General features: G+C 37.7%; 1 protein-coding gene across 1 annotated transcript in view; it reads left to right on the top strand.

The window, feature by feature from the left end:
* The window catches only part of suclg2 (succinate-CoA ligase GDP-forming subunit beta), a 131,212-nt gene that overhangs the window by 61,637 nt on the left and 46,957 nt on the right, over positions 1 to 22,618 (top strand). The window contains exons 6-9 of the mRNA XM_056252827.1: positions 372 to 461; positions 4,720 to 4,816; positions 7,178 to 7,339; positions 9,670 to 9,812. Coding sequence (XP_056108802.1) covers positions 372 to 461; positions 4,720 to 4,816; positions 7,178 to 7,339; positions 9,670 to 9,812 — 492 coding nt within the window. The remainder of the gene's footprint in view (positions 1 to 371; positions 462 to 4,719; positions 4,817 to 7,177; positions 7,340 to 9,669; positions 9,813 to 22,618) is intronic.

Below are 22,618 nucleotides of genomic sequence, written 5' to 3'. Positions count from 1 at the left end.
TAAACCACAAATAAAAATAATATGATAAAAAAAGATGTACGATATGTCCCCTTTAATGGACGTCTTCCTCATTAAGACATGTAAAAGCTGTGTCTCATTCTTGTAGCTCTTAGTGACATCTGGTCTTATGCGTTATCTTTCTTTTGTGTGTCTATCTCTGTGTATGAGTGATCTTTTAGAGATGGCCTTATAATTGGAAAGCCATTGTAAGCCATTGTTCTCCAGCTCTCGTCTTTTTCTCGTTTGAGGTTGGCTGCATGCCAGCGCTTAATTGCAGCTCTCTTTATTTTAATACGAACATCCTCTTTGTGTCAAATTATAGCTGATGGTTGGTTTTCCTCTTGCCTTCTCTCTCCCATCTCTTGCCTCAGGAAGTCATAGATATATTCGAAGGGGTCCGAGACGACCAGGCTCTACGTATGGCAGCTAATTTGGGATTCAAAGGACCATTGGAGAGACAGGTAATGGGTTTGGCCTGAATCGCTGCCGAAGAGATTGTGCCATTAGAGTGTGTGTCGGAACAGAAGCACAGTGGCCCTCACTTCACCTCACCTCTCCTCACCTTCCCCCCATCCACTATGTCTCCATTTCAGTCATGTGGAAAAAAAGCGAGAGTACTGGACATGATGTCTCTGCCAATACAGTCATTAAACATTACTTATACGTGTTTAGGCCTGAGCAGAAATCACCGGTCATCAACAATTTGTACCGTTACATCGCTCACATAAACCGCCACTTATAAAAAAGGCCCAGATTTGCGGCAACGATAAGTTGAAATCTCCAAGATTTAAAGACATTTACCCTCAGGCCTCTCAGAGTGACTCTAGCACAGTAGATTCTGTATGGTCTTCCATATTTTCACTTTTCAGAAAGAAAAATAAAGGCAAATATATTGATGAATCTTGCATCCGCTTGAATGAACGAACTAAGATTGCAGGATGGTTTAACACAGATTTTCAGGTCAATCTGTTATAATTTATGTATGTATTTATTTATTTATATAATACACATACACACATATAGTCATGGTCAGAATTATTGGCACCCTTGGTAAGTATGAACAAAGAAGCCAGGGAAAATAAATCTGCATTGTTAATCCTTTTGATCTTTTATTCCAAAAATTCACAAGAATCTTTCATTGAAGTAGACGATTTGAAAATGGGGGGGAAATCTCTTCAATCTTCAATCTTTTTTTGAAATAAATGTTTTTCTCCAATACACGTTGGCCACAATTAATGGCACCCTTTTATTCAATACTTTTTTGCAACCTCCTTTTGACTACCTGAAAAGAGATCTCCAGATCCTTAAAATTCGCAAGTCCATGTTGATACACTCTCCTCTTCAGTTTTCTATAGGGTTCAGGACAGGGAACTGGGACAGCCATGACCCATTTTTTTTTATGTTGATTTTAATGTTTGTTTTTGATCATTGTCTGATGTAAGATCTAACTACAGCCCATTATAAGATTTCTAGCAGAGGCAGATGTTTAGATTTTTATTATCTGTTGGCATTTTATAGAATCCGTAATGCCATGTATCTGAACAAGGTGTCAAGGACCTCCAGCAGAAAAATGGGCCCACAATTTCACAGATCCAGCAGTATTTTTAACCGTGGGCATGGGGTTTGCACCAAACCATCTGGTGGGTTTGCTGCCAAAAAGCTCTCTTTTTGTTTTATCTGACCATAGAAGCCATTCAACTAATTTCTGCAATTCTCCAGTTGTGATCCTTGAAAAGCCTTGGACACTCAAAGTGTCCTCCACGCTGTGCATTAAGACAACATAGACGCATGTCCTCCTCTACCAGGCAGATTCGTAACATCTTTAGTTGATTGGAACTTCTTAATTTTTGCCCTGATGGTCAAAATGGGGATTTTCAATGCTTCACTATTTTTTCTTACAGCCACTTTCTATTTTGTGAAGCTCGACAATCTTTTGCTGCCCATCAGAACTATATTCTTTGGGTAAATCCCCCCTCCCCCTCCTCACATACACACACTTTCAATTGTTTTACTTGAATGAAAGGTACAATTTTTGTGATAAAAAAAAAAAAAAAAAGATCAAAAGGATAAACAATGTATTTGCACAGCCATCTTTGATCATATTTACCAAGGGTGCCAATCATTCTGACCATGACTGTATACAAACATACATATATACAGTACATAAATGTATAATTTGTGTAATTCTAAAATATTTCATTTATTTTTAATTACATTTTTAATATATATATATATTTTTTATATAAAACCCACCAGAGCCATGGTGAGACTTTGTTGAACTGATAGCAGGTGAAATATGGAAATACGACTTTCATGATCATATATTTTGTTTTGTTTACATAACTTTTTGACAGTGTTGACAAAAAGTATGGGGACATCTGTTTAACCTTGTATGGGCACATTTTTTAAATGAACCTCGCCTCCCTTCAAAATTTGGCAGCTAAAGATTGTAAAGAATCAGTGTTTTCCAACTGCACAGGTCCATTCACGCTAAGCACTTTACAGGAATCTGCTTTAGTTCATGTCATAATTGTGTATACAAGCGTATATTTCTGTCCGCATAGACATTCGGAGTGTTGGCGGTATGGAAATTACTGCTAAATGTCTAGCTTGTCAGTTTGGCTCTCGTAAAGTCGCCCCTTTACTGCGCGTGTTTTGCGAGCATCCATTTGAGTCTATGCTAATTAGAATGTTTGGGATGCGGCATACCGTTGACTTGGCTTCTCCACTTTGAAGTGCAGTGATATGACAAAGAGCCGGCGCTCGCCTGTGCGTGCTGATGAGAGCAGCGCTACAGTGTCTTCTGTCAGAATGCGCTCATTATCAAAAGAGCTTCCTTTGGCTGTGGGAAAGGGAGATGTCATTTCAGCTCTTAAATGCTTTGAAAGAAGAATTTGTTCGGATGACGTGCTTTAAGAAAGCACATGAGATGGCAAAGTGTAGAGCGATAAGCAGTTGGTTATCTTTCCTGTCTTAACCTCTCTTCAAACATCAGCTGTTGTGGAATGATCGGGTGCTGCTTTTATTAATGAAAAGAATAAACAGATAACTGTAGATAGATTTAAATACACTTTACATGTAATATTGTTTAACTATTACTCTTTACATTTTGGGGAATTTAGGAGTTTGCTGTGATTAGGACCATGAAAGCCGATTTGGACAAAAGTATTGCTAAAAATATATTTTGGAAAATCTATTAATGTTATTTACAAAAGTAATGCAAATTCGACAAAAAGGCAAAATATAAAAATTGTATGTTACAAACTATAAATCGTCAAATTTTCTATAAAAGTCTTACAAAAGTATGACATTTTACAAAATCTATGGAAGCATACCAAACGAAAGAAATACGAAAGTATTGCAGAATCTTTCAAAATATTAAAATTTGATTTGTATGAAAGTGTATTGAAAATCATATAACATATTACGAAATCTACAGAAGTATTAAAAACATGAATCAACAAAATTGATTTTCATTGTATTATGGAGTCTTCCCTGATAGTGTTACAAATGAAATATTAATATGGAATCCACTGTAAAAGGATGAAAAAATTAAGCTGATGTTTTGGAATAAACGATTTGCAAGAGTACAGCATATTAAAACTTTTAAACAATTTTAACTAAATTGTTTCAAAAGTATGAAATATTGCAAAATCTATGGAAGTATTTGAATTACAAAAGTACTGCAACATTACAAAATTGTTACAGAAAGTCAAAATATGAAAATGTATGTTACAAAGAGAGTATAAAAGCATTATGAAATGCTTCTTGATAGTGTTGCAAAAAGTATGAGATATTATAAAATATTAAAGTATTAAGAAATCCATGAAAATTGCAACAAAAAGACGAAATGCAAAAGTACTTAAAAATCGTCCATGACAGTGTTACTAAGACATGAAATATTAAGAAATCTATGAAAGTTTTGCAAGAGTGTTTTAAAATCTTTCACAAAATGTTACAAAAGTATGAAATATTATGTTGTATCACAAACATATTAAATACGAAAGCATTGCAAAATCAAAATAATTTTTACTAAAGGACGAAATATCATCTATGAAAGTGTCACAAAATGACAGAATGCTAAAATATTATGAAACGTTTCATGAAAGTGTTATAAAAGTACGGAAAGTTACAGAATTTACGGAAGAGTTACAAAAATGAGGAAACAATCAATTGTAGAGTGAAATTGTTACGAAAGCAGAAAATACGAAATCATCAACAAAATGTTACAGAAGTACAGAATTAAAAGTATTACAGAATCTCATACAGCTAGCAAAATCTGGCATCTCAATAGCCAATTTTCAAATGTTCCCAATTGTCATAAGCCTCATTTACTTAGCCGCTGGAGAATTGGAGAGAGCCGCTGGACATTGGCGTGTCTCTCAGCAGGGACGCTTTAACTGCCACAGCGACTCAACTCCCTGCTGGCTCTACCGACTCCAAATCAATTTCTGTCACATTTGAAGTTTTCCAAGGCAACTTCTCATTGTCTTGGCAGTGACCCAGAGTATACGTTCTGACCAGCAGAGTGAGGGTTCGGTGAAAGATGCATCCTCATTATTGGACAGTGTACAGTAAATGACCCAAAGAAGGAATATATACATGTTTGTTTTGTTGTTGTTTTTTCGCTTGAGAGATTTCAAGGCTTATATAAGCTCTCAGAGCTCTTCTGCAAATGTGCATCTGGGGTAATTAGTTCTCTCTGTGGTTCTGTCACAGGCTGCAGATCAGATTAAACGACTCTATGATCTGTTCCTCAAAGTCGACGCCACTCAAGTCGAAGTCAATCCACTCGGAGAAACACCTGAGGGACAAGGTAAGGCGCGCTTGTGTGTGTGTGTGTGGGTGGGTAGTCACGCATGAATGACAGACAGAAACGCTTGCTCACAGATTGCAGAAGAGCTCCTGTAAAGATCCAAATAAGACCTTGCAGCTTCCAAGGATAAATGTCATTTCATTCTAATGGTTATATTAAACACATGGATATGTAGAGGGCTGCCTCAGCAAAACTTTACAGGGCTTCTCCAACGTAACCCTGGCACAAATATGTTCTTAATATGACCAAATGCTACTTCCAATACCATTTCCACTTGTTTTTTTGTTTTTGTTTTGTTTTTATAGGTACCTGTTAGGAAATGATGTAGGATGTTGTAACGTTTATTGGTATGAAATTACATACAGTAGGTCCAGAGAGGGTAATGCCTGCAGTATTAGCCTGTCAAATTAAAGAAGGGGAGAGAAATCATCCCGGCCCTACACCATAATGGCAAAATGATTTAGTCCTCATAGGGGCCGTCACAAAAGTGCTGCCACTTTTTCTGTACTTTTTCTTTTCCCTTTTTTCTTTTCTTTTCTTTTCCTTTTCTTTTCCTTTTGTTTCGTTTTCTTTCCTTTTTCTTTTTGTTTTGTTTTCCTTTTCATTTCCTTTCCTTTCCTTTCCTTTCCTTTCCTGTCCTTCTTTCATTTTCTTTTCTTTTCTTTTCTTTTCCTTTTCCTTTTGTTTTGTTTTCTTTCCTTTTCATTTTTCTTTTTCTTTTTGTTTTGTTTTCCTTTTCCTTTTCCTTTTCCTTTTCCTTTCCTTTCCTTTCCTTTCCTTTCCTTTCCTTTCCTTTCCTTTCCTTTCCTTTCCTTTCCTTTCCTTTCCTTTCCTTTCCTTTCCTTTCCTTTCCTTTCCTTTCCTTTCCTGTCCTGTCCTGTCCTGTCCTGTCCTTTCCTTTCCTTTCCTTTCCTTTCCTGTCCTTCTTTCATTTTCTTTTCTTTTCTTTTCAGTATTTATTCATCTTAGTTAATGTTAATTTTAACATTACTTTATGACATTATTGAAATCAAGTTGTATTCGTTAACATTAGTTAATGCACTGTGAACTAACATGAACAAACAATGAACAATTATGTTTATTATCTTGCATTAACAAAGATTAATAAATGCGTTAATATATAGTGCTCATTATTAATTCATGTTAGCCAATGCATTAACTAATGTTTTCAAATAACAACTTATTGTAAAGTGTTACTATTTTTTTATATATATATATATATTTTTTTTTTTACACATTTCTCTATTGTTCTTTAGTCTTTGTATTTCTGGTTGTGTGTATGTGTCTTTCAAGCATTCCTTTTTTTGCTAATGTAAGTTTGTTAGTTTTCTCTCTAAAATCATAATAGATCTTTTTAGGAAACACCACTCTGACACTGACATTTTTCCAGCAACCTCCAAATAAAAGTCTACAAATTGCTTTGGCTGTCTTAAGATGCATTGTTTGTTCTCTTTTTAATTTTTTTATTTGTCAAAAAGTGACAAAAAAAGTCTGTCTCCCTTACTTAAAGTACTTTCAAACATATCGTCAAGCTGCATGCTTTCATTAAAAAACAGCTGTGACACTGTTTTGTCAGCTTGTGTGATGGTGAAACTGATCTAGTTCTTTGTTACTGTCTGGCTGGCTTGACTCAGTTCTCTACAAAAGTAAGTAACACAAATCTCCTGGTAACAGTGTACAGTTGAGTTTGATAGGAGGTCAGTGAACCCAGTGTACTTCCCTACAGAGATTATCTTTGTTAGTGAGTTCTGGGTCCTTGCAGACTCTGGAGACAGCGAGAAACTGCAAAACACTACAAATGAGAGAGTTGCTAGGTCTGGTCACACACAGCGACGACAGTCGCAAAAAAACTCCCCAAGCTAATTTTCTTATACAGCATCTGTGTTTGTTGAATAAGATAGTCCTGCTGTATAAAGTGAGATATATAGATGTATATATGATGTCAGTGAAGATCGTGTCGTAATAATGCGCGTTTGTCATTAGATCTATATGGCTGTGTTTACATGTATGCAGCTCCCTTTCACTCAGTGTGAATTATTAGATTTGGACCTGCCATTGCCAATTTGCCACATGCACTTCCCATATTTGAAGAATAACAGATGCTTTGAAAAGCCATTGGAAAGATGCATCACCTTGATGCGACTACTTGGTCCTCTTTGCTTTATCAATTTCTTGAGTTTATTATTATTATTCAGGAGAGCGCTCACAGTTACTTAGAAAACGTGATAAGATATCTTTGTGCTATATTCCCACATAATCAGGGTAGCACATTGAACAAATTGAACAGATCTGAAACTTGACTAACTGTAAAATATAAATATGCCAGTATATGATTAACTGAATTCTGCTGTCTGTCCACAGTCGTTTGCTTCGATGCTAAAATCAACTTTGACGACAACGCTGAGTTCAGACAGAAAGCCGTGTTCGCCATGGACGACACAGCGGAGAGCGACCCCACGGAGACCGAGGCGGCCAAATATGACCTCAAGTACATCGGACTGGACGGAAACATAGCTTGTTTTGGTTTGTTTTAATGTTTCCTATATACATTAGCTTGTTATTATAAAACGATATAAGATGAACTTCTTCAAAACATTCCAATTTCAAAGGTTTCAGAAACCGGTTCCACATCACGCTCATATCTCAAGGGATATTTCAAATCCAGCTTTAGACATGCTCTTCTTAGTAGTTTCAAACGCTTTTATTTTAGTCTTGAGAACAGGATTTTGTTGAAGGTGTTACCAAATGGGCACCGATCCAGTCATCATCTCCTGCAGTTCTCTAACAGCTCCATAAGGGACCTGCCTGAACCGATGGGCTCTAATTAGCAGGAATCTTCCGGAAAACGACTCAACCAAGATGATTGTTAGTCTACACATTTGAGTGGTCCCTCATTATAAATCACGCCGCTCTCAGAGTAAAGCACCAAGAAAGAGCTGTATAGACAAGACGAGCGCAGAAGTGACTCTAACTGACCTTGTCGTGTAGACACAAACACACTCACGCACAATTTACTCGCAGTTAGTTCGCACCTTAAAAGCTTTGTAAACTGGCAAAGCGACAGCTGTTCAGCTGAATTTCACTTTATTGAGTCTAGTGTCAAAGCCTGTGCCAGCACGTTAGCTCAGCACTGAAGAACAGAATAAGAGGAGATGTGTGAAGCCAGGAGAGGTGAGATGAGCAGGAAATGGCTGAATCAGTTGGCTGCCGTTCAACTCCAAGCACGAGTTAGGGCTCACCAGGCCGGCTAACACAGATACTACAACCACTCTTGACACCCCGTATACTTTTAGCCAGACACAATTTGCTTTCCTTGGGAAGCAGTGGGCAGCAGATTTAGAGCCTAAGTTGTGTTTTCAATGGGGTTGGGATCTCAAATTACTTTTTTATTTGCTTTTGCCTGTGCTTTTCTTGTAAATGTGCTGTATGGCTCAGGCTGTAGTATATACGTAACATGAGTCCATGATTTGGAAGCAACTTAAAGCCCATTAGCTTTACCAAAAAATTAGGACAAATTAAAGTACTGTAATTATTTACTCGCATTCAAAACCTTTATGACTTTTTTCTTCCATGGAACAGTATTTTTTAACAGAATATTCTGGTGTTATATTGAATATTATTAAATGTTATACTGCGGGGCAGTTGAATGCTTGAATCTGATTGGTTGAAAAACGTTCTAAGGTGTGCAATTATTTTCAGTGAAAAGTAGTTCCTGGCAGGTCTTGACCGCATTACAGTTCCATATCACTTCACCAAACGATTTCAGTTGTTTCAAAGGTCCTTTCAGCCTACAACAGCAAAAGAACCAAAACCCACAAGGACACTAACCACGCAAATAAATAAAGTAAACAATAGGATAAAAACGACAAATTATTTCTGTGTTTTTCCCCACAAAATTACATTTTATTATATACATGAAACATACTCTCTTCCTATCGCTCTCTCTCTCTCACTCAAACGCACAGTACGGACACACACTCGCACAGAAACGTGTTGTCAGCACTGCTATTACGATTGTATCACTAAAATAGTTTAACAACTTAAAAGCTACATGACATTTCTCCCTAGCGTAGTAATAACGGCGCTATTCTTGGAGCAGATAAACTTAGTTATGCTATTAGTCGAAAGGCTGCTGTCGAACACTGTTGAGAGACGCACAGACTGATTCACATACGCTTATTCTCTCTCTCTCTCTCTCTCTCTCTCTCTTCTCTCTCTCTCTCTCTCTCTCTTCTCTCTCTCTCTCTCTCACTACATTAATAATTAGAATTAGCAATGGAGTGAACATTCTTTTTAATATAATGAGGTCGATTTTAGGGCTATGAAATGTTAAACGGTTCATATGACTCCATAGATTAGTGTTGTATAAAGAACAGATTGTTGCTCACTAAAAAGGTTGACAGAGGGAGTTAGCAATTTCTGAATCATGGACACATTATTTGAGTCTGGTCTTTTCGATTAATCAATTGATCCAATTCACAAATAGTCCCTGTGATTCTTTCATAAATCTCACTTATCCGAATAATAGAACTCACTGAACACATTGGTTATCAGTGTAAGAACTAGTTACATTTCCATCTATTCAAAATGCAAATGTATCACATAGCTTCAGAAGACTTGGAATATAGTGTGCAAGTTTGTGCATTTACAGAATGTGCTTTTTGAAGCATGAAAGCTCCGGTCTCCATTCATTGTAATTGTGTACAAAAGAGTGACTGGCACATTATTTAAGAATTTCTCCTTTTGTGTTCCACTGAATATAGAAAGTCGTACAGGTTTGGAACGACATGAGGGTGAGGAAATGATGATACAATTTTCATTTTTAATGTCTGAACAATGATCTGTATCCACAGTAAATGGTGCTGGCCTTGCTATGGCAACATGTGACATCATCGACTTGCATGGTGGAAAGCCTGCTAACTTCCTGGACCTGGGTGGAGGTGTAAAGGAGAATCAGGTGTACGTAGCCTTCAAGCTTCTCACTGCCGATCCCAAGGTATGAATGACTAAACCGTATGTTGATCCAAACCAAAAATGTAAATACCCCATAGAAGGTTCATATAGAGGTGTTTTTAGAGTTTGATAAGAAATAAAATAAAAGTTGCTGTCCTTTAACTTCATTACAGTTCTCAATTTAGTACTTCTTTGAAGTTTTCTCCATTTGAAATTTTGTTGACTCCTTAGGCACCACAAAAGACTGGGCTTGCGGCCGAACCTAGTTCTTTTTTACCATCATTACGAGTTTGTGCTCTGATCAATATCTTCGCTACAGTCACACTTTTTAGCTCTGGAATTGTAAACACACCAAGACACACACACACACACACACACCTCATAACTCATCTTTTCACCAATCCTTTTCTCCCCCAGACACACTTCCTGTCCTCCTCCTGTTGATTACTCGCTCTGGAGCACAAGATCCTTTAGCTTGCAGCTTTTATGAGCTGTGGAGTTGTTTTTCAGATAATGATCCTTTGCCGAAGCAGACCGGATTTTTTGTCACGATGCTGATAATTTGCTTGTATTTGTTGTAAGCACACGTCAATATGCACCTGATTTGGTTTCAACTCAGTGTGTTTGTATTCGGGATGCACACTGATGTCTTCATAACAGAACTCTGTTTACAATAATGTGAAACATGGAATTCATCTAGTATCATGCTCACTGTGCATCAGTAAACAGGAGTTTTGGGTTTTAATAGCACACCTTGCTTTTTGAGTTTTGCAGCTCATAAAGTGATATTGTTGTCGTCAGATAGAAGATACACTTTTTTTTGTTTTTCAATGAATTGATTAGCAAAGGAAAACAAAGAAAACTATGAAACACAACGGTCAATTTATTTAAAGGTATTTCTCCTTGTCCCTTTCCAGAAAGTCAATCCAATGATTGTTCCAAACCATTGACAAAAATAAGGATGGATGTCCTTAATATTTTTTTGCTGACTGAATTATACTTGATTAGATAAATAATGCAGAAAAATTGTGTTGAATATTTCTCAAAGTTCCAGTTTCCTCCTGTCTCTCATGCCCTCCTGTCATCAATGAGGTACCTGAAAATGTCTGAGCTCTATTGGGGTAGAGTGGCAGCCCTCCCCTGCAGTCACGCAGTTCCCATTCTAAAGCCTCTGTGTACAGCAATTTGCATTTCACAGAAGCGTTCAGAGCCACCCAGGCTCTGTGGAAGGAATATTAATGGGAATGTTAATTATTGGATCCTCTGGCGTGATGAAATACGCAGTTCCCTTCTATCTTCCATCGGTAATGTTTGGATTGTTTGTTTTTGGTACTTGGTTTGTTTGTTTTTTTCCCCTTGCTTCCTTCAAATCATTCTCATTAATTTACCAATTGATTAGTGTTCGGACTTAACCCATCCCCACCTGTCAAAAAAAAAAAAAAAAAACTAGAGAAATAGACTAAAAAATTATAATTATAATGGCCCTAAAACCGAAACCTGAGGTACACCGCTCTTCAAGTATAGGATTATATTAGTTTAAAGAATGTTCTGAGGTTCAATACAAAGTAAGCTTAGCTAACAACAGTTGATGTATAATGCTGATTACTACAGAAAATAAATAATGTCCATTAGTGACATAAAATACATAAATATTATATGTTTACATGAGACAACTGTGAAAGAATTACCTACTAACTAGGGGTGTAACGATACACGTATTCGGTACGAGGCTTTCGGTTCGGTTTTCGGTACGCATTTTTTAACCGAACGGTTCGTTGGACCATTTTTCCTGCCGACCAAAATTTCGTTATTTCAAATGAAGGCGCGTCACGCGTGGCAAGCGCGCTCATAATGTGCGTGACCACAACATTGCCCAACATCAAATGGCAAATGTAATGTAAGCGGAACGAAACCACTCGTTATTGTGTGGTTGAAGGACCGTTTATCAGTTTGGACAAATACAGCGCGAGCCGATCTTAATCATCAGCACTGTTACTACACAGCCAAATCCAGTAAAGAAAGCATTTGAATTCGCCACTGAAGTAATAACATCGCTGCAAGATCTAGTGAGAAACATTCGCATTTCTCCGTTATTAACGGATCAAACAGCGCTGACGTGGAAACCAGGAAGAAACATTGTGCCATGAATGAACTATCCAGTGTCCACAGATCAGCAACATTCACCATGGGTTTACTGTAGTAACACTACTAACTGTAACCATGGAAGTTTGGCAGGAATAGTAGGCTATAATGCTTTCAAGTAACATCACGTCGGTTTTATTTTGACATTATGAATACAATTGCTGCCCTCAAATGTTAATCTGAACTAAAATAAACCTTTGTTTATAACTACTACAATATTACATTTAATTTTGTCCAAGGAGCTGTTTTGTTTTATAAGCTCCTAAGAAAAGTCAAGTATAGCTCCATCATTGCTCAAAGTTAAAAAATATCATACTTTATGATGTTAGTTTTAATAAAAATATAATTAAAAAGATTAAATCAAGGAAATTTCTCTGGCATTTCTTTCTTTTTGCTGTATCGGAAACGTACCGAATCGTACCGAACCGAACTGTGACACAAGTGTATCGTATCGAACCGAACCGTGAATTTTGTGAACCGTTACACCCCTACTACTAACCTGTGTAAAGTTATAGCTAACTTCAAACTATGTTGCCAATGAAAACTTTTGTGCAATGTTTGTGTAAGGATATCAAGAAAGGAAGTAATGTATAACTTCCTTGTTTACATTAAGTCACTTATGAGGATATTATTTAATGTAAGACCTTTAATACAAATATTAGTTTTTTGCTTTAAACCCTCTAGACGCAGACAAATGTTTTGAGCTAAGGGATGAGTGAAATTATGTCTGAGGTAATCGACATATTGCGAAAAAATGCTGTCGATTGAACTTGAATTCTTTTAAGTACAGCTAGAATTGTTGTGTTGTACTATTGTGGACTTTAACATTGAAACATGGAGGGTTTAAGTTGATGTACTGTCTTTCTGTGAAACCCTTTCTTTAGAGTCTGCGGGGAGGCAAGTGCATTGTGTAAATGCACTCCTTTGATAAACAAGATTCATTTTATTCTTACTCACTAAAGCTACCTTCCCTGGCAACTCCGAGTAGAGGGACTCTTGAACTGTCACCCACTCTTGCTTTCTTAGTTTCTCTCCTGTTTTTATCAGACATGGGGCATTTTCTCCCATTTTTTTTCTTTATTTGTCTTTATAATAGGTAGGTTGATACATTAATGCAGTACCATGTAAGTGTGTGCAGAGTGGACACATTTTGTAACACTTGGATTACATAAGTCAGTCTTTGTTAATAACCATTGTTCAGGGTTTTTATTTATGCCACTGAAATGTGGAAAAAGAGCGATGGAGAACTCTTTATTTTGTAACCTTGTCAATACGCACCACACACAGTACATTGCAAAGTTTTATCATAGAACATGAATAAAACATTTCACATTTGCCACGGTTTTAGAAAAAGCCGAAAGCACCTGCTAGTTGAATCCAAATGGCAATGGCTAAACAACGCTATTATCCCACTCCCTCCCTTCGAAGTTAGATGTGGGAGACGTGGATGGATAGATGTTTTTGCTCATGGCTATTTGGTCCCTATGCAGTGTAGTTTGGAGTGGGAGTGAATTAGGGCTGTGGCACGTCAGACGTGCTCCCAGGCACTGGATGTTTGATGAAGGTGCTTTGCTGGGTAATTGTGACCGGTGGGGATTTCACCTGCCCTGGGTAGAGAAGGCTGCAGCACCGGGTTGTGTGATGTGTATTTGAGGTTAACTAGGAGCCAGCGCTGGAGCTTGATACTGTTTGCTTGCTGCTGCAAGGTAAATCTGAAACAAATGTTGTTGTGTGTCAGTTCTGTTGGTCAAAACACTGTTTACATGAATGTGGGATGTCCCGTACAGCACATTAATATGTTATCTTGGAGCTATGGCTCAATCAGTCTATACTGGAGATGACACATGTTTGCTCAAGGCATCATGGAATTGAATATGCCTCCAAAATGGTGCTGGTGCTTGACCCGGGAGTCTGCCAGCCTCTTTCAGTGTTGGGTCCACGCTGAAAACCAGATAATGACATAACTCATTGCAGCATAAAGTTTCCACAGACAAACTTTTTTTTTTAAATGAGATTAAATGTTTTGAAAACATATTTTAACATCCCAAATAGTTTAATTCAGCTTATATATGCTACCACATCAAAACAAATCAAATGTTTATAAATATTATTATAAAATATGATCTAATTTGTATTTTATATTTGTAAATTATAATCGTTTATTTTAGACTTGCATGGAAAATAATGTGTCTGGAGTTTACAAGTTATGATTTTTGAGAATGTACACTTTATATACAGTATAACAAATATTATGTATAGCAGTTAATTAACAAATGATATTTGTAAATAGTTTTATTTTAGATGGAAGTGGCCAGAATTTACAAGTCTTACATGGTTAGAGAACGTACCTGTATAGTTATATAAATATATATACCGGTAAACAAATATAAATCTAAATAAAATGTATAGCCAGTTATTTACAAATTATATTTTATATGCTGCTATTCAGAGGGTTGGGGTCTGTAAGGTTTGTTTCATGTTTAAAATTGTGAAACATTACTACAATTTAAAATAGCAATTCAAAAAATGATAATAATAATAAGAAAATGTAGCTTTGTCATCACAGGAAAAAAATACATTTAAAATTTACAATAGAACATGGTTCTTTTAAATTGTAATAATGTTTCACAGTATTACAGTTTTTATTGTATTATCATTAAAGTTAATGTTAACAATAGCCATAGCAATGTGTTATTTTAATACAGCAACATTAAAAAGACAGATAATTCACAACAGAACTGTCCTCAGGTCACCTGAGATTTACTGGGACCAGAAACATCCACATATAAACTCTATTGGAAGATCTTATTAACTCTTAACCGGTCATGGGCTGTAATAAATAAATAATGTTGCTAAAACAAGCATTGCGGTTTTAATAAAATGCTGTGCATTGATCTTGTCTGGGGTTGGTGTTAATTGATTTGTCAGTAGCTACAATCTTCCGGAAGTTATTTGGCAACATAATAGCATACATAGTCAGAGATTATGACTTAAAATATAACATACAGTACATATTAACAGTTGGATTTTAAAACCTTTATGGTAAGCATGGCCTGATCATTTGAGTCTGGAAAAGTATGAAATATTAAAATGGAATATGTGTGGGAACCCTGAGGTGTTCATGTATACTTTTGCACCTCTTTGATTCAGAATTTGATTCTTTTGATTGTTCTTGAACAGCTACCTGCTCTGTTTCCAGAATCACTCATATCTTATTCAACATCCTCGGTGGCTGAGCTGAGAAATCCTATTGGCTCGTTCTGTCCTGCTTCACGGTCAGGGACTCTCACAGGAGCATGGCGACTGCATGCGAGTAAGAGAGGAAAACGGGATGGAAAGATGCGGTAGCGTAATGTAAAAGTGAGAGAAAGGTGAACGTTGGGGGATGAGAAGCCCTCTTTCTGCTCTCCTCATTACTGTCTGCGCCACTGTCTGCTCAACATTAGGCACGACTCTGGCCTTTATATATACGAGTACAAACACACAAATATACTCTCGCTCCCATCTTGCACATACTCCATCATTTGTATCCTTTGGGGCCTCCATGCCCTTGTCATCTCCATTGTGCTGGTGATGTTAGTGTATAATGATCAGTCGTCCCTTCTTGGCTGTCTGGGGCCCGGGGGAATCACATTTCCCATTTGTTCCGAACACAGGCAATAAGAGCCAGCCCAATCTCCCAGCCCCAACATGGCCACCTTAGTAATGGAGCTCATTTCCCCTGCGTCTGACTGTCTGGCCCCGGACCGCGCTCAGCAGAGCCCCGCATCGCCAGATCCTCGGCCCCTGCTCTCAGACCATTAATGCTGACTGATAGAACGATGTTTCGCTGGCAGGAGACACATTTATTTTGTGTCCGGGCTGCTGAAGCTCAAGGAACAGCGGAGAATACATAATCAAACAATAACTAAACTTTACACACGGGCTGAATGGCGTCTGCATCATTTTGAGCCAATCGGCTGCCAGTCTGAACACGTGGAGCATGTGTTCTATTATGTGATTTCCTCACTCGCTAGTAATCACCTGTTTAGGCAGTCCCGCAAAACAAGTTAGCTTCTAAGTGGTCGGGAGCTTTCTCGCTTTTTCAATAATGTCAACACTTGTTTCAAAACTTTCTTTCCCACCCATGAGAATGATGGATGATGCTTTACAAAAAAACAATAAAACCCAGCGCTGTTCGTTCTGATGTGCTAGCAAGCGAGCAGCAAAGAAGCTACTTTCAGTATTACCTTGCGTGCATGAGGTCTCTGGAGTATGCTTGTTTTGTTTTGAAAATGTTCTTCACGTAAGGCATTTCTCAAAAAAGGGGTTTGAGAGCTTGTTATGCAAATTTGGGAGGGGAAAAAAATTGCTCAGAAATGCAAATCCTTCATGTTTTTTTTTTTTTTTTTGAATGAGGCAATATCTATTGGATTTTCAGTAAGATCTCTTGGAAGTAGCAAAATAGTTTTTCTGTTTTAAGTCCAGGTAATTTTTTGCAGATTTAGAGGGGATGCAAACTGTAAAATGACTCATGATTTAATAAGTCGGTTTCGCTCTGGGGTCTGATGTTTTTTTGGGGGGGGTTTTGCACTGCAGTGGTTCGAGTCTTAGGGCTGAAGATTAAAGTGATTTATTGTGAAGAAGAAATGTGGTGAGATCACAACCTCTCTGTTAAGTCCACATTCTGCTATATTGAACCAGTGATGAGATGAGGATAAACTGTGATTTGCAGTCATTGGCCTTACAACCAGAAACGTCACAGTGCAGAGTCAAAATGTGATCTTTCTGACACAATAAATAGCACTTTGCAATGTTAAATTTAAAGCTGAGGTGTATAATTTCTGTGCCACAAACAGTACCAAATAGAACTGCAAAACTAATGACTGTTTCAAACATCAAATACTCGCTCAGGTTGACTTGTCATTGGTTGAGCCAACTGGGGTCTGACATTGCGGTTCCATTTGGCGCTGTTACTAGCACAAAACTTAAGAGAAGTGTTGTTATTCTGTACTATATTTGGGTAACATTAACACTAAAAAGTTAAAGCTCCCGGCATTTTTATACTGCTTAATTCACCTCAAGTGTGTCATTACATTACATTGCATTATTACTTCAGTCTTCAGTGTTACATGATCCTTCAGAAATCATTCTAATATGCTGATTTAGTGCTCAAGAATTATCTTGTAATATTAGCAATGTTGGAAACAGTTCTGCCAATTAATATTTTTGTGGAGATTTTTTCAGGGTTAATGAAGCGTAGCTTTTAAAAAAAAATTATATTAGCCTAGTCAGACTGGTTCAGATTTGTTACTTGCCCTGTCAAAATGAACAAAAGGTTTTATTGGTTTCATTGTTTTTGACCCATGCAAACTAAACAGTGCTTTAAGATTTTCAGGTAGGTCTAACAGCAGGTAGGATATGTACAGAAAAAAAGTCCATAAATTATAAATTAAACATAGATTAATCCTAATTAAAGCTAAAAAAAAGTTATTCAGTCAAGAGCAGTGAGTGATTTTCTCTCTTTTCTTTTTTTCTTTAATTATCCTTAATGACAAACAGCAGCAGGTTTATTAGGCTGCTGTCACTTTAAGACCTGCCGCACATTACATGGATCTGACACGCATCCAATTTAAAGCTTCATTTAACTAATTTAAGGATTAAATTGCATGGATACTTGCAAATTGTGAGGATACTTGCATTTTGGCATAATTGTGTGTGTTTTTGTCCGTTCAAGCACCGTCTGAAGCAGCTTTCTGTGCACGAGTCGTGTGTGTGTCAGTGAAGATTCACAGACGCGCTCCAGTACCGCACGTCTTTTTCTTTTGTGTCTTATCATGCTTGAATTGTTTAAAAGCATTTGCATGAATAAGAGTGTGGTCATATAATGTAACGCTTGTCAAATTATGAGTGGAAAAAACGTATACTGCGTTAAATTGCGTTAAATATTTTTAACGCGTTAAACTGAAAACTGAACTGAAAAATGAACGTGTTAATTTGACAGCACTATGAAAATTATTACACAATGGCTTCTCCTACTGCTTCAACTTCCATTTTTCTTAGTGATATTTATCCGCAGTTTATCAGGAAGTGACGATTTTGTTCTCTTCGACTCACTGGATGGAAACGGTGCTTTATCCGCAAATATTTAATGCGATATTTCAATTTTGAGCATTAGTTAAATTCGCAACATTGGGACATGAACATGGCTATGTTTCCATCCAAACACATCATCCAGTGCTCTTTGATCTCTATTAGATCTAGCGGCACCAGATATGCCTTTTAGTCAGAAAGCCTGATTGATAACAAGAGATGAATACATAAATGACCCCCATGCAGAATAATACGCTTGTTGTGTATAGACAGTGTCTAATAAAAGTGGGTGTTCTGCATAAATGTTAGCTTTTGATATTACTTTATTAAACATGGCCTGTGATCTTTTTCTCAGGAACTTCATAGAGGACTACTATATATCCAATTAGTTTGAGAGTCTCCATTGGTCAGGCTGTCATTGACTAATGCAAGACCTCAATGAAGAGGCTTTCCACAGATGCATTTGATGATCTGCTTACAATGGGTTGTATTTTTATTTTATTTTTGTCAGAAAGGTTGCTGTCTGTCTCATCGAGCCTTTTACTTTGATCAGTGTGATATCTGTTCAACAGTACAGCCACTCTTGTACTGTCATTGTCATTTTTGTTCTGGTTTAAATAATGTGTGCGTAGGTCCATGTGCAGGAAGATGTTCACTGACATTTAGACGTGGTTCTTTTGCTCTTTTGGCAACTTTCCTGATTTTAAGAGAAGAGATACAACATGATAGGGTGACGCGGCGCGAACAGGATCTGGACTCAAACTCACTTGTATTTGACAAAATGTGGCTTGTTTAATGATCTCCCCGTCATTGACCTTACATAATACTCAACAGGAGTACAAATACGGACCACTTAACTGGTGTTCACACAATCTCTCCATGCATGAGAGTTTGTCATAACTTTGAGCATAAATGCACCTCAAACGTTTGACGGGCAGGCAGTGCTGTGAAAAGCGAATAATCGTCTTGTCCATTTATGCGCTGAGAAAAGATCATTCAACCAAGCACTGACTTTTTTTCTGTGTAGAATGGATAGAGATTCCTTTAAAAATCATTCCAATATGCTGAATCGGTGCTCAATTATTAACAATGGTTATTGTTATTATCAATATACAAACAGTTTTTGCTGCTTAATATTTTTGTGATCGATTTTTCAGTATTATTTTAAGAATACGTTCGAATAATTTTAAGAAAGTTCAGTGAACATAATTTATTTGAAATATTTTTGTATTGAGAATCACATTTTATCAATTGAATGCATTCTTGCTGAATAAAAGTGTTTTTTTTTTTTAATCATGGTTTCCACAAAAATATTTAAAAGGCAGTAAAGCTGCATTGATCAAAAATACAGTAAAAACTGTAATGTTGTTATTATTAAAACAGTTGTTATTATTGAAAACAGTTGAGCTGCTTAATATTTTTATTGAAACAATGATACATTAAAAAGTTTAGGGTCAGTTTTTTTAAAAGAAATTAATACTTTTATTCAGTGACAGTAAAGACATTTATAATGTTACCAAAGATGCATGCTTTTTTAAAACTTTCTATTCATCATAGAATCCTGAAAACAAAACAAAAAATATCACTCTTTGCACAAAAATATTAAGCAGCAAAAACTGTTTTCAACATTGATAATAATAAGAAATTATTCTTAAGCAGCAAATCAGCATATTAGAATGATTTCTGAAGGATCATGTGACACTGAAGACTGGTGTAATGCTGCAAAAAATGCAGCTTTGCCATCACAAAACAAAATACACTTAAATATAATACATATTACAATAAAAAAAAAATCCTTCTACAAATGTTATGCTGTTGTATAAAAATTGGTATAGAGAATTGTGAAAGTTCACTTGAATTGGTATCAACTACTAACGCTTTTGGTATCGTTTCAACTCTACTCTCATGTATAAGGACACTTGTAGGATCTGTCCCAAACTTAACTTATCTGTATACTAAACTTTTGAAATAATGAAGGATACTGGGTTTATCTTGCTTCACCATCCCCGTGAAATGAGATAACCTTACTTTCACTCCATCCTTTACCATAGATTACACTTTATTCATTAAGTGCAATTCTGGTGTTTTATACCCTTGTCTAATTTGGTTTAGGTATTGATCGCGGTGTATGAAGTTTTTCCTTTGGGTCTCTTTATTTTTTCCCTTCCGACACAAATCTCGGCCCGATAAGGTCTGTTCGTGTATTCCTGAGTGTATCGCTGTCCAATACAAATGCTAAATCTGATCTGGTCGTACACGAGCACGTACAATGCACAGGAGGGCGCAAAGTAAAATGTTCATCCGATATTTCCCTGCTATCTCCTCCGAATTATTCCTGCGATCATTACACACGTGGCTCAAAGGAAGGCCGCTATGCTCGAGCTCTTCCGTTATCTGTCCCTGTCTTTCTCTCTCTTTCTCTCTCTCCTAGGTTAGATCATGTTTTAAGGCACTGTATCGATGTGCAACCTGGAGCTCCTCTCGATATTAATTAGCTTCTCTTTCCTTTATCTTTACTTCATTTATCAATGGCTGCCAGATAATGGCGTTCCAGGGCCCGAGAGAGCAATGTGAAGTGGATGAAGTCGTAAGAAAAAAATGAGTTGAAAAGCCTTTAGTTATGGGTTTGTGCGATGGGGTTTATGAATGATGAAATATCCTAGTCTTGTTTAGTCACTTCCTGTCATCGTCCTCCTCAGCTTACCTTAGGGGTGTGTGGGTCTGTGTGTGTGAGAGAGAGAGAGAGAGAGTGTGTGAGAGAGAGTGCGAGTGAGTGAGTGAGTGAGTGAGTGAGTGAGTGAGTGAGTGAGTGAGAGAGTGAGAGAGTGAGAGAGTGAGAGAGTGAGAGAGTGAGAGAGTGAGAGAGTGAGAGAGTGAGAGAGTGAGAGAGTGAGAGAGTGAGAGAGTGAGAGAGTGAGAGAGTGAGAGAGTGAGAGAGTGAGTGAGTGAGTGTGTGAGTGAGTGACTGTGTGTGTGAGTGACTGTGTGTGTGAGTGACTGTGTGTGTGAGTGACTGTGTGTGTGAGTGACTGTGTGTGTGAGTGACTGACTATGTAAGTGACTGACTATGTGAGTGACTGTGTGTGTGAGTGAGTGACTGTGTGTGTGAGTGAGTGACTATGTGAGTGACTGTGTGTGTGAGTGAGTGACTGTGTGTGTGAGTGAGGGACTGTGTGTGTGAGTGAATGTCTGAGTGACTGTGAGTGACTGACTGAGTGAGTGAGTGAGTGAGTGAGTGACTGTGTGTGTGAGTGAGTGTGTGAGTGAGTGAATGTCTGAGTGAGTGAGTGACTGTGTGAGTGAGTGACTGTGTGAGTGAGTGACTGTGTGAGTGAGTGACTGTGTGTGTGAGTGAATGTGTGTGTGAGTGAGTGACTGTGTGAGTGAGTGACTGTGTGTGTGTGTGTGAGTGAGTGACTGTGTGAGTGAGTGACTGTGTGAGTGAGTGACTGTGAATGAGTGAATCATTGCTCCAAGATGGCTGCTGCGTGAGTGAACGCATCTCAAGCACAAGTCTGTTTATTCATGGTATAGTAGCCTTTTAAGTGATCCTTTATGCTGATCCATGTGATTGTGATCTGACTTCTATCCAAACAAGTCAAGCATTAAACAAAGCTGTTCTACACAGTCAAGAGATATATTTTGGACATTTCATATGCGTCCTTGCCACAATGGAGGAGCGCCACATTTCATTACAAACGTTGTGGGACGCCATTCAACAGATCAAGACTGATATGCTGACACGCTTTGATGCTAAAGTGGATCCCATACAAAGTAGTCTGAGCAGCATTCAGAATTCTTTAACCACTTTGGGAGAACAAGTTAATTTATTAGAACAGCGTGTGGGAGCTAATGAGGACAATCTACATGAGTTCGGGGCTCGGGTTCAGCAACTAGAGAAATCAAATTCTTACTTGCTGGACAAAGTTGATGACTTGGAGAACCGGAGCCGTCGCTGTAACCTTCGTTTCGTGGGAGTGCATGAAACCGCTGAAGGCGGTGATATCGTCGGTTTCATGTCCCAGCTGATCATACAACTCCTTGGACGAAGCAACTTCCCTACGACACCGATCATTGAGAGGGCCCACCGCACTCCGTTTGTCCGACAGAGTGATCGAGCCAGCCCCAGGTCAATTATGATCACACTGCTTAACTTCCAGGATAAGGTCAAAATCCTTCGCCTCGCTAGAGAGAAAAAGACGCTGGAATATAGCGAGAGTCGCATCTTCATCTATCCAGATTTCAGTGCTGATCTGACGAAAAGACGCCGGAACTTTGATCCTGTCAAACGTAAGCTCCGTGATCTCAATATGAAGTACTTTCTCCGGTTTCCTTGTACGCTGTGTGTTATTGTTGATGGAAAACAGCAGCGTTTCAGTTGCCACAAAGCCGCCGAAGCTGCGTTCATGTGCAATTTAACTTCTCCATAAGTTACCCGATGAGGTGAGGCATGAGCTTGCTGTTGCATACGAGTATACCAACAAAACTGTTGAACGGCAAATTATGACTCTTTTTCTCTCTCTTCATTTGACAACGAGACTGTAAAGTTTTTTGAGGTGTTGTTGACACTCCTTTTGTGTTATAGTTAGATGTTATTAGATGCAACGAGTGATTGCTCTCAGTTGTGTTTGTTTA

This window comes from Rhinichthys klamathensis, unplaced genomic scaffold, assembly GCF_029890125.1.
Source record: "Rhinichthys klamathensis goyatoka isolate OS25496 unplaced genomic scaffold, OSU_Roscu_1.1 h1tg000098l_1, whole genome shotgun sequence".
NCBI lineage: Eukaryota > Metazoa > Chordata > Actinopteri > Cypriniformes > Leuciscidae > Rhinichthys > Rhinichthys klamathensis.
The sequence above is the reverse complement of the archived record's forward strand: the minus strand, read 5'-3'. Positions and strand labels throughout refer to the sequence as shown.